This window comes from Erpetoichthys calabaricus, chromosome 3, assembly GCF_900747795.2.
Source record: "Erpetoichthys calabaricus chromosome 3, fErpCal1.3, whole genome shotgun sequence".
Lineage (NCBI taxonomy): Eukaryota > Metazoa > Chordata > Cladistia > Polypteriformes > Polypteridae > Erpetoichthys > Erpetoichthys calabaricus.
The window spans coordinates 72,076,941-72,089,910 of record NC_041396.2 but is presented as its reverse complement, the minus strand read 5'-3'; the positions used below and the strand labels follow the sequence as shown (position 1 = coordinate 72,089,910).

The 12,970-nt window shown below is 36.7% G+C and overlaps 1 protein-coding gene across 3 annotated transcripts in view; it reads left to right on the top strand.

Moving 5' to 3' along the window:
* trappc12 (trafficking protein particle complex subunit 12) overlaps positions 1–12,970 on the top strand; it is a 147,108-nt gene that overhangs the window by 72,463 nt on the left and 61,675 nt on the right. For 2 of the 3 annotated variants that reach the window (XM_051925528.1, XM_028796913.2), the window contains exons 2-4: positions 1,133–2,341; positions 9,609–9,725; positions 10,953–11,066. In XM_051925528.1, coding sequence (XP_051781488.1) covers positions 1,136–2,341; positions 9,609–9,725; positions 10,953–11,066 — 1,437 coding nt within the window. In that variant the 5' untranslated portion in view covers positions 1,133–1,135. The remainder of the gene's footprint in view (positions 1–1,132; positions 2,342–9,608; positions 9,726–10,952; positions 11,067–12,970) is intronic. The other variant, XM_051925527.1, reaches the window with a different exon arrangement.

Below are 12,970 nucleotides of genomic sequence, written 5' to 3'. Positions count from 1 at the left end.
AGTGTACAACACAATATTGTGTTTTGTTTTTTCTTAAATATCAGACTGAATCGAAAATTCAATATATTTATGTATGTACTTATGTATTCCTACAGACATGCAGATTAAGCTAATCTGTAATTCCAAATTGAGCACTGTTTTAGTGTGTGTGCTGGTGTGTGCATGAGTGCAGTGGACTGGTGCCGTACCTGGGGCTGTTTCCTGGCCTGCACCTTCTTCTTCCAGGGCAGGCTTTGGCTTCCAATGATCTGGATTACATTAAGAGTGTTTCAGAAAATTGTTAATAAAATCAAAAAGTACATTTGGTAATGACTTTAGTGAGGCAAAGAATTGTTTTTGTTCACTGAGGTAAATTCATTAGTCTTGTGAAATGAAAGTCATTCTGTCGTAGTAAGCATTTTTGCATTCTCAGTAAAACATTTTGTCCAGTGTCATGTCTTACAAAAAATGTTGTTTATAAGATCTTAAATTGTTAAAATGGACTCATTCAAGGAATTCAAAATATTTCCTCACTAAATAAGACACTTTTTCTATACTTGTCCAAATTGAAATCTGTCGTCACAAACCTAATACAAATCTAGGTCTTTGGTTAAAAAAAATATTTTAGATCATTGCACTGCTGCAGTAACAATCTTTGAGACACACTTAGCTGTTATTGCTGATTCTGCAAGATGAAAAATTTGGGAAGTGTAACTGTTAATCCTTTGTGGTTTGATTTACTGAGATTGTCTGATCACAGGGGATATTGTAGTGGATCATATTTTATTAAAAGTGCTGTAGCAAGCAGGTTAAAAAATATCAAAATTACCTTATTAATTTTAGTTACCATTTTTGAGATGGTTGCCATGCATTCAGGCTTTTTTATATTTACAGTATTACAGTAATATTATACAGTAAATTATTTTAAACTGATCACCATCCACAGAGTTAAGAAAACAAATACTTTTCACCATAAACTTAAAATGTATTTTTAACCTATTTTATATTTTTGTATTCTTTCATGGCTGTTTTACCATTTAACATTGATTATTTATGTTATTGTAATAGCTCAATGTTATTTCTCACTTAGATGATGATATTAAGATATAAGGTATATTTGCTTATTTCAGTCTTTCCAATTTTTCTTTTTAAGGAAATGGACAGTAACAATATTGAAACTCAAGAGCCAAATTTGTCCCTTAATATGTCTGAAAATGTCGATAGCATGAAAAATACTGACATTTCATCCGAAGAACAATTGCTGGAACCTCCAGAAATACTTTTTCAGGACGAAAGCATTGACCTTGGTGGAGAGAACTTTACAACGCCTCAAGAACAACCTATTTTAGAGAATATTTTATATAAATTAAGTGATCAGATGATGGAAAGTGTTATTATATCTGATTCACCAAATAACAGTGAAGATGATGCTGGTCAGATGGAAGGCCTTCAAGATGTGTTGGAACAGTGTGAGGCAGGTGAAGAGTCCCTCTTAAACTTATCAACAGAAACTAAAGAAAATACTGAGAGTATTAATGACACTTCTGATTTTGAAATTCCAGAGAAATCGCAAAAAGATTTTCAGAGTGTTTCCACAGTGAATGAAGACATAAATTGCAAGGATGGTTCAAAAGTAGATGAAAGCTCTAGCCAGCTTGCAGTGGCAGACAGCATTTTAAGTAACAGTACAAATCAGAAGATAGAAGAACCCACAAGTAAAAAGTCACCTAAAGATGAAGCAATACCTGTGTGTACCATTTTTAGTCAGGTAAATAATTTGCCTAAAATACAAGGGCAATCTTTAAAACCGGATGGCTTTGAACCAGCAATAGTTAAATCTCCTAGTTTTGGAAGTAGTTTTGAAACTCCAAACAGACTCTTGCCATTAATGTGTCAACCAAGTCCTAGCCTCAGTAAATTTTTTGCAGATAATGGTCAATCAAACCCTGCCTCAGACTTCTTTGATTCATTTACAACATCATCATCATTTATATCAGTCAGTAACCCTAATGCTAACCAGTCAAATTCATCGGTTCCCGAAGGTCTTTCATCAGTTTCATCCTCAGTTTTGTCCACACCTCAGGAATCTGCTACCCCAGCATTCTACTTTGGTGAATCTTTGAGCCAACCAACACCATCCAATGTTACTCCGACCTTTTCTCAGTTGCAGGCTGCTTTTACAGGCACTGATGATCCATTTGCAACAGCCCTAAATATGAGTGAAGTAGACAGAAGGTATGATGCTTGGCTTCCTTCAGAAGAAACAAGGAAGACATTAATATCAATTGCTACTCTTCAATACAACTCGGTGCTCAATAAGGAAAAACTGACCATGCCAGGTTTGAAGTTTGATAACCTTCAGGTAAATATTTGCTCATATGTGTAAAATTTGTAATGTAGAATGCTATCATTAAATGACCAGTCAACACTAATATTTATATTTTTGGAAAAATTTTTAAGCAAGATTTATTAGTCTTGTACTTTAAATGGTTTAATGGCTGCTTTCATATAGATTGTAAAGATTTTTTTACTTGCTTTGGACAACTTTTGTCAGTGGTAGTTGATGTGAGTGTATTCCACAACACATGTTTATCATTTAAATTAATCTTATTTGTTCATTACAAAATGGTAAAGCTTTATAAGCTAAGCTATTCATTGAAAATGGCAACAGTTAATAACAATATATGACATTTAAATTACTTCATTCATCACCATTGTATTTTTTTTGTTAATAAGAGGATTTTTTTATCACCATCATTTAAATTAATCTGATATGTTTGTTACAAAATAGTAAATATTAAAGCTATTTTGTTCATTGAAAATGGCTAGAATTAATAATTTTTATATTCAAATTATTAAGCCATTTGTACTGATTGCTGTTTTTTGTTAAAATGAGTCAAAGAGAAAATACAGCACCTTCCATAATGTTTAGGACCATGACACATTTTTTACCCCCTCTGCCCCACAGTTTAAAATTACAAATCAAACAATTTGGACATGATTTTAAAGTGCACATTGCAGACTTTAATTTTGGTCACACTATGTAGAAATTACAACACTTACTATACATGGGAACCCAATTTCAGGACAACAATGTTTGGGATATAGCAATAGTAGGTATATTAAAGCAGACATATTTAGTAATTTGTTGTATGTCTGCTTCAAGTCTATAATTCATAGACATCACCAGGTTCTGAGTGTTTTCTTTGGTGATGCTCTGCCAAGCCTCTAATGCAACCATCTTCAGCTCTTGCTTGTTTTGGGAGGTTCTCCCCCTAAGTTTTCTATTCAACATGTTTAAATCAGGTGACTGGCTTGGCCATTCAAAAATTTTCAATTTTTTAGCTTTGAGAAACTCCAGTGTTGCCTTAGCAGTATGTTATATACAGTATCATTATCTTGTAAGAAAAAGTGTGATCTAATGAGATTGGAAGCATTTACTGGAACTTGATCATTAAGATGTTTCTATGTACCTCAGAATTCATTGTGCAACTACCATCAGCAGTTGTATCATCAATGTGGATAATACTCCTGCTACCATGTTTAACAGATGAGGTGGTATGTTTTGGATCTTGAGCAGTTCATTATTATCGCCACATGTTGCTTATGCCATCATTCTGATATAGGTTCAACTTTGTCTTATTTGTCCACAAGACATTGGTTATGCAGGAACTTGGATTGTGGAAAATGCTGAAAACACTGCACCTTTGAATCAATAAGCAGATTCAGAATTGGATGATGTTTCTATCAGAAAAATCAGATTTGGTTAAAATCTGTTCACTTGTAGCTGTTCATTATTTCTCTGTATGGTATTCCACTCATCATACCAATAGCACTGACAATATTGCCAGGTGCTACTGCTTTGAAACATCTCCATAACATAATGCTTATGTTGTCATACTTTAAAATTAGGTGTAGTGTAACCTTGTTGGTGTACATTGTTTGGATTCTGCTACTCAGTCCACTCCCATTCAGTCTAAACAAAGTATTTTAGTCTCATTGAGCCACAGTCACAACTAGTCTTGAGTTTGCTTCACTAACTTGTGCCTTCAGTTTGTCTAATTATCAGAAAGCTGTAAAATCTGCTAGGATAAAGTATTTTTCAGATATTATTTCAAATAACTGCCATAGACCTAGAGTTTTATTTAATAGGACAGTATAAACACTATTCTTCACCTGTCTGTTTGTACGTGGCCTAGCATGACATCATCAGTCTGCAAAGATTTTCTCCAGTTTTTGTTCATAAAATTGCTATCATTAGAACTCGCATTATACCTTCTGTTGATGACCTGTCTGTCCCACCTACATGTACAGCTGTTTTTCATCAGTTTGAGTCTGTATCTTTCCTTTTTTGGCAGATGTAATTAGTCACCTTAAACCCACAACTTGTCCAATAGATATTATTCCCACTAATCTTCTTAAAGATGTTTTTGAAGTGCTTGAGTCCAGCATTTTGGACATTGTAGTTTTCTTGAGACTGGTTCAGTCCCAGCCTTTTGTAAACATGCTGTGATGCAGCCTTTAATTAAATTAAATTAATTTTACAGACTTTTCAAACTTCAGACACTTCTCCAAGTTGCACTTTCTTCTAAAATTCTTTGAGAAGGTTGTCTTTGTACAGCTGAAAACCTTTTTAAATGAAAATGGCATTTTTGAAGTGCTTCAGTCTGGTTTTAAGACACACCACAGCACAGAGTCTGCACTTTTCATGGTTCTAAATGATCTCTTATTAATACGTGACTCTGGGGATACTGCTGTCTTGTTGCTTTTAGATCTAACTGCAGCATTTGATATGGTAGACTAGGGCTATTCAATTATAAATTAATTTGGGCCATATTTTCAAACCTAAGAAATTTAGCTGGGCCAGACATTTTCAATGGCTGGTAAGCAACAGTTAATGACAAATTTTAGACCAACACAAATGAATGTATTGAAAAAAAATGTTTATTCATTGTTTCTCTTTTAAATTTGGTCACATCTGATACAGGCACATCAAAAAGTGCACAGTGTTAGCAATAGTATTTGTTTCCCTTTTGAAATAAAATAAACATTTTGCTCACATCTGACCCAGGCACATCTCAAAGTGCATAAAATCAACAAAAGTGCACAGTATGAGCCCTAACATTTGTTTCCCTTTTGAAATAAAATAAATGTTTTAGTCATATTGGAGCAAGATACATTGCAAAGTGCATTTAACAGAATAAAAAGATCCATCGATGCTGTCACAGTTATTAGTGCACAAACCCATAACAAATGATAACAGTAACTAACACACATGAATATGTCTACTACACACTGAGGGAACATAGGTTAGTTTTAAAATCACCACATATGTGATTAAGTATGGCTTTGTGACACATCCCACATTATGTTAATATTGTGATGTATCTCGCTACTGCATGGGCTGTGGGGGCGAAGTCTTAGTGGAAAGCACCAGTGTACCTCCCTAGAGAGAGCTGAGTGACAGGATCAGGGTGACAGGGGAGTAAATGGTAAGAGCAGAAAGAGGCAGAAAAGCAGAAGGCTGCTTTTTTTTTGTTTTGTTTTAGAGGTGTCCCTGTGACCTAAACGAGGAATGGCAATACTAATAATTATTATTATTATATTCATTCATATAGTACGTTTCTCACTACTCAAAGTGCTTTGCAAATTCCATGCAGGAAGGACACTAGATGTGAACCCATGATTTCCTTTCAGAGAGGTAGCAATGCTACCACTGCACCACAGGGAAGTATTTATAGCATGACACACCAAATAAAAAGTCAGTTGGCATTTTGAGGATTCCCCCGGAGAAGCAGCTCCTGTGTGTCTTATTCAACAGGTCATCACAGTATTATAAACTACTACCACCACTTCTAAACACACAACATTGTGCTGTGTTGTGGGCTGAATGTTGCTAGGCTACATGGAGTGTTGCATGCATGGCCTGTACTACTGCAGAAATCTATGTAGGAATTTCTGAAAGCACACAAAATGTGTTTTTCTCTGTGTTTCTCTGCATTTGAATATGTGGGCAGTAGACCATGACATTCTTATCACCTGTCTTGAGTAGTTTGAAGGCATACAAGGAACTGCTTTGAAATGGTTCAGGTCATACCTCACAGCCAGAAGTTTTTCAGTCCGTCTAAGAAATTTCTCCTCATCCTTGGCCCCTATCTCCTATGGGGTCTCAAGGATCTATTCTGGAGCTTATTCTTTTTTCACTGTACATGTTGTCCTTAGGATCCATTTTTAAAAAACACAATATTTCTACACAGATATATTTTCCACTGAAACAGATAAAAAAAATTCTCTTAAACCTTTATTGGAATGTCTGGAAGACATTAAAACACGGATGTCGCTACATTTTCTTAATCTAAATGACAAGAAATAAGAAATTGTATGTTTTGGACCTTACAATCTTACTTGTGCTACAGAAATTAATCTTAGCCCTTTAAAAACCTACTGTAAACCCTTTGCAAAAAATCTTGATATGATTTTTGATAATGCCCTCAAATTTAATAATCAATTGTTAAACCCTGTTTCAGTCAGCTCAGGGTACTGGCTAAGGTGAAGCCCTTTCTTTAGATTCATGATTCTGAAGCACTAATTCATGCATTTGCCTCTTCTCAGCTTGACTATTGCAAGTAATTATACATTGGAGTTAATCAGACATCCCCTACTCATCTTCAGCTAGTCCATAACGCTTCTGCCAGGTTTCTAATAGGCACACGAAAACAGAATCACATCACACTAGTCTTAGCCTCATTTCACTGTTTTCCTGTTCACTACAGGATTGAGTTTAAAATTTTACTGTTTGTTTGTCCCTGAATGGTTTAGCCCCCTTCTCTCTTACTGACCTTTTGCACCCTTTCTCTCCTTCACAATCTCTAAGGTCCTCTGACCAGACGTTATTGGTTGTACCGAGATCTATACTTGAGCTTAGACGTGACCATGCTTTTGCAGTAGCTGCCCATAAGCTTTGGAAGAGTCTACCCTTTTACAGTGCATTCAGAAAGTATTCACAGCGCATCACTTTTTCCAACTTTTGTTATGTTACAGCCTTATTCCAAAATGGATTAAATTCATTTTTTTCCTCAGAATTCTGCACACAACACTCCATAATGACAACGTGAAAAAAAGTTTACTTGAGGTTTTTGCAAATTTATTAAAAATAAAAAAACTGAGAAATCACATGTACATAAGTATTCACAGCTTTGCTCAGTACTTTGTCGATGCACCTTTGGCAGCAATTACAGCCTCAAGTCTGGTTGAATATGATGCCACAAGCTTGGCACACCTATCCTTGGCCAGTTTCGCCCATTCCTCTTTGCAGCACCTCTCAAGCTCCATCAGGTTTGATGGGAAGAGTCGGTGCACAGCCATTTTAAGATCTCTCCAGAGATGTTCAATCGGATTCAAGTCTGGGCTCTGGCTGGGCCACTCAAGGACATTCACAGAGTTGTCCTGAAGCCACTCCTTTGATATCTTGGCTGTGTGCTTAGGGTCGTTGTCCTGCTGAAAGATGACCCGTCGCCCCAGTCTGAGGTCAAGAGTGCTCTGGAGCAGGTTTTCAACCAGGATGTTTCTGTACATTGCTGCAGTCATCTTTCCCTTTATCCTGACTAGTCTCCCAGTTCCTGCCGCTGAAAAGCATCCCCACAGCATGATGCTGCCACCACCATGCTTCACTGTAGGGATGGTGCCAGGTTTCCTCCAAACGTGACGCCTGGCATTCACACCAAAGAGTTCAATCTTTGTCTCATCAGACCAGAGAATTTTCTTTCTCATGGTCTGAGAGTCCTTCAGGTGCCATTTGGCAAACTCCAGGCGGGCTGCCATGTGCCTTTTACTGAGGAGTGGCTTCCGTCTGGCCACTCTACCATACAGGCCTGATTGGTGGATTGCTGCAGAGATGGTTGTCCTTCTGGAAGGTTCTCCTCTCTCCACAGAGGACCTCTGGAGCACTGACAGAGTGACCATTGGGTTCTCGGTCACCTCCTTGACTAAGGCCCTTCTCCCCCAATCGCTCAGTTTAGATGGCCGGCCAGCTCTAGGGAGAGTCCTGGTGGTTTTGAACTTCTTCCACTTACGGATGATGGAGGCCACTGTGCTCATTGGGACCTTCAAAGCAGCAGAAATTTTTCTGTAACCTTCCCCAGATATGTGCCTCGAGACAATCCTGTCTCAGAGGTCTACAGACAATTCCTTTGACTTCATGCTTGGTTTGTTGGGACCTTGTATAGACAGGTGTGTGCCTTTCCAAATCATGTCCAGTCAACTGAATTTACCACAGGTGAACTCCTATTAAGCTGCTTAAACATGTCAAGGATGATCAGGGGAAACGGGATGCACCTGAGCTCAATTTCGAGCTTCACGGCAAAGGCTGTGAATACTTATGTACATGTGCTTTCTCAATTTTTTTTGTTTTTAATAAATTTGCAAAAACCTCAAGTAAACTTTTTTCATGTTGTCATTATGGGGTGTTGTGTGTAGAATTCTGAGGAAAAAAATGAATTTAATCCATTTTGGAATAAGGCTGTAACATAACAAAATGTGGAAAAAGTGATGCGCTGTGAATACTTTCCGGATGCACTGTATATTAGGTCAGCACCAACTTTGGACTCTTAAGTCCCTTTGCCTTAGGTTTTTAAACTTGTATGTGTGCGTTTATTTTTGGTGTATTTATTTACTATATATATATGTACTGGTGTATTTATGGAAGCTGTACAGCACTTTGGCCAACTTCTACTATTTTTAAATTTGTTCTATAAATAAAATTGAATTGACTACTTAAAATGTAAAAAATTGCTGGGGCTGAATGCAAGTTATTTTATCAGAGAATTGCTAGTACTCATATATGAAGGGATATTAAAAAGGCAGTAACATATGGGACAGTTTGCATTTGAAAGTGAAGTCAGATGGATGTTCACATGTAGACTTAGAACAAGACTTAATGAGTAGGAGCCACAAAACAAAATAAATGTTTGCCCATGGTGGTTTTAAAATAGTGAGAACACTAGCTTAAAAACAACACAGTTGTTGAACAGCTTTATGTTATGCATGTGTTAATGATGAATATTTTTATATATTTGAAACGTAGCATTTTAAGCAAGTAGAACAGTTTTGAAAGTGGCTCAGTGTCAATCTGGACTTCATAATTGATGAGCAAACTGAGGCAGTATTTGTCTGTACCTAAGGTAACTAAAAGGAGAAATATATTGTTTCTGTTATTATTTTCACAGAACAATTAACAACTAAGGTGTGCAGTATGCACAGAGACGCAGTGGTTAGCACTATCTGTTCATGGAAATAAATCCTGGTCTTGAATCCCATGATTGGTCTTAAACTCCCCCACTTTTGTACTGGTGTTTCTCCCACATCTTCAAAGACGTTTGTTCATGTTGGAATAGCTGGTAATTCTAAGTGGGTCCTGTATGGTCATAAAGTATTTGTGCAAGACTAGGTGCTGTGATGGACTGATGACTGATGATCCCAGTTAGGTTCCTACCTTTTGTTTTATCCCACCAAGATATGCTCAGGCCCTAAATGGAATTATATGGCTTTTTGAATTTATGTATTATGGTTTGCTAAATATAGGTAATGTTTATATAGCTAATGTTTGTTTTCTTTTTATTTCTTTTTGTCAGGGTGATGCTGTCCGAGACTTGATGCTTCGATTTTTAGGAGAACAAGCTGCATCTAAAAGACAAGCTTTAACAGCCAATTCAGTAGAACAGTCATTTTTGGGATTAAAACAACTCATTGTAAGTGCATTTCTTTACTTTTATTTGGGTTGGACATTTTATTGAAGTTCTTTTTATTTGGAAGCAAACATTACAAGAGAACACAACTTACAAGTCAGGATAACAGCAAATACAATAATATGTTTTGAAAACAAGTTAGGAAATGTATACATGTCATAATATTTAGGTTCATTCAAGGACTATACAGTCACGGTAGCCCTAAGTAGAGTTCATTTCAGGGTTGTGGGGGGGTCAGAGGCTATCTCTCAAGGACTGACCAAAATGCTGAACACATGCCTGGGCAGGACTGTAGCATATCACAGGGACTATTTTCACTCATGCATGCATATAAACACACAAACACGTACACACACACACACACACACCATAGTTATATATATTTTAAGGGTGACGTAGGCCAAAGGCTGTCTTGCTATGATAGAGCAAAAGGCTGAAAACAGGGCTGGAGATGTTTCTGATCTTTTACAGGGACCCCTTTCACTCACACACACACATAAACACACACACGGTGACAGTTTGCAATTGCCAATTAACATAACCAAAAAAAACCCATTATAATTAATTCCTTCTTTCTTTGACCATATCTGGCCATAGTAATTTTGATGAAATGGGAATTGCAAAGCTATACAGTTACAGCAAATACTAGGGAATAACAGAAGTGAAAGGCAAAATTAGTTATAAACCTGATTGTGAAGGTGATCTGATTCTGGCTAGGCTACAGTTGACAAGTCAAAGCTTATATGGGCTGTGTTTGCTTTGCATCTCTTTGCTTCATCTTGTGGATAGAAAATATATTGAAAAGAGAAGAGAATCAACAGAAATGGAAAATGGTCAGCACCAGTCTTGGTCTGTAACTTATTAATTAGTCGATACTGTATGTATGTATGTATGTGTGTTGAATAAATTGGTGTGTTATCCCACCCTGGAGCTAGATCCTGCCTTGCTTGTATGGCCACCAAAATAGGCTCCTGAAAATAATTGGAGGAATTAATGGATTGTTCTGACATATAACTAGTTCACTTATAAAATACTATCCCGTTTCTGTTCTTTATTTTTATTTTTTAATTGCTGTTTAAATGGATTGATTTGATAAATTACATTGTTGTTAAAAACATGAATTGCTGCATTGTCCTTGTCATTATTACTGATGGGTTGTATTTTGAGTCTGTGAAGCAGCTGTTCATTTAATTGGTTCATTTGTTTTTCACCTTGTCCACTTAAAAACAGAGCACAAAGAATTGGAGAGCAGCTGTTGACCTGACTGGAAGACTGCTGACAGCTCATGGTCAAGGTTATGGAAAGAGTGGTCAGCCTACTAGTCATACTACAGATTCATTGCAGGTGAAACTTTAATTTTATTTTCATTATTACTAATCCTTGCAATGCACATTTCTTTATTTTTTGTAGTTAGATGGCAGGAGAATTACGATTTTATTTTACTCCTTAATATGTTTGTTTTCCTTCTGTAATGTTGATTTTATACATGTACATGTCAATCCAGATAATTAGTGCAGAATAGCATATAGCACTAAAGTCTTTATACCATTCATAAATAAATGTCCTTTTCTATATTTAATTGTCACTAGGATAGTGGGATATGTCCATGCACGCTTTCTATTTCCAGACTACCCTTCATGCCACATCATCTTTTATTCACACATTTCTGAAATATAGTGCATTGGGTTAATGTTCTACCAACAACTTTGTCACACACGATGCATAGTCATGCACCCATCTCTTCCACGCCTCTTGCACCTTTGCCTCCAGTCATCACTTTGGTGTTTTCTACATTTACTGTACCTTGAAGCCTTTCACTTCCAGACTAGCTTTCTATTTTAAGACCATCCCTTGCAATGCAAGATCATTGGCATATAAGGGCTTCCTTGGTAATCCTTCACATACTTCACTTGTCAACATCTGAACCACTTTCATAAATAGCAACAAATTCTGAATGTATTCTGGGTGTAGCCCATTTTCACTATCCCCATCTGCTGTCCTGACCAACCTCCATGCTTCCTCATATATCTACACATATCTTTTTATTTCCCACCTCACGTGGCACCCTATAGTGCCTTCTCCAGATAGTGAAATGTATAATGCAGCTTCTTTCTCCTTCATCAGATTTTTTTTTTCTGCATTTGCAAGAGTAACAGGATATCAAACTATTGATTAGTTATTAAAATGGCTGAGTACATAGCTGTCATTTGATTATGGTCAGTTTTATTTTTTGCCATCTTTAAGCTTGCAATGTTCAAGTTTTTTGAAAGAATTTGAAAACACACTACAGAAATGGAAGCATACAAACAATGATTAATAATAAAAGAAAATGAATGGAACAAAGTTTTTGAATATAAAATATTCTTGCTTTGTAAATAGTTAATAGAGTTACTTAGGATAACATATTTTTCAACTGTGGATTCACTTATTCAAGGCTGTGATGGATTGCAGGGCTATGAATACAAGGTCTATTTGTTAGGATATTCTAGTGTTAGGATTTGTTTTGCTACAGATTGGTACAGGGCACGACAGCCTAGTGCTGGGCAGTATACCGGTTCATACCGATTCATACCGAAAACCGTTTTTTATTTTTTTTATGATATGGATTTTTCTTATACCGCAACACCGGTTTAAATTGCCTAAACGACGTTCGGAATATGGCGCAGCGGGAAACTGTTTAAGTGGGGACCTTTTTCACTGCTACACCGCTAAACACAGATTTGTTGCACTAGGGCTCTTTTTCACTGCTACACCACCAAATAGTGGGCGGTAGCATAGGTATGCCGCGCGGTGAAAATGGACAGAGAGCATTCTGAAACTGAACTAAAAGTAAAGTTGAACATGTGATGAACAGAAGAACTTTTGCCGAAAAAAAGGAGTCACGTCCGTCGCCTGGAGATTCTTTAGTTTTAAAAGGTCAGATGTGTAAATACTGTTTCTATACTACTGGATAATACTGCAAGCCAAGTTGTACTTGTTTTTGTACTTGCTAATGTATGTTTTGCTTGTATTCATTCTGCGATGTGCTATCGACTCGTTCAGAGATGGGCGCAACTCTGAATGGATGGCATAATTAAACATGTATAACGAAGATATTTTTAAAGATCTGAACACTCCGTCGGCTAAGTTAATAACTAGTTTTAATTTCACAAAGACGTTTATCGTGTGGTGATTGGTAATGTGGAGAAAAAAGGAAAGATAGGAACTGGGGTTTTGGTAGAGAGCAGGAATATCATGAAGTGAATGGA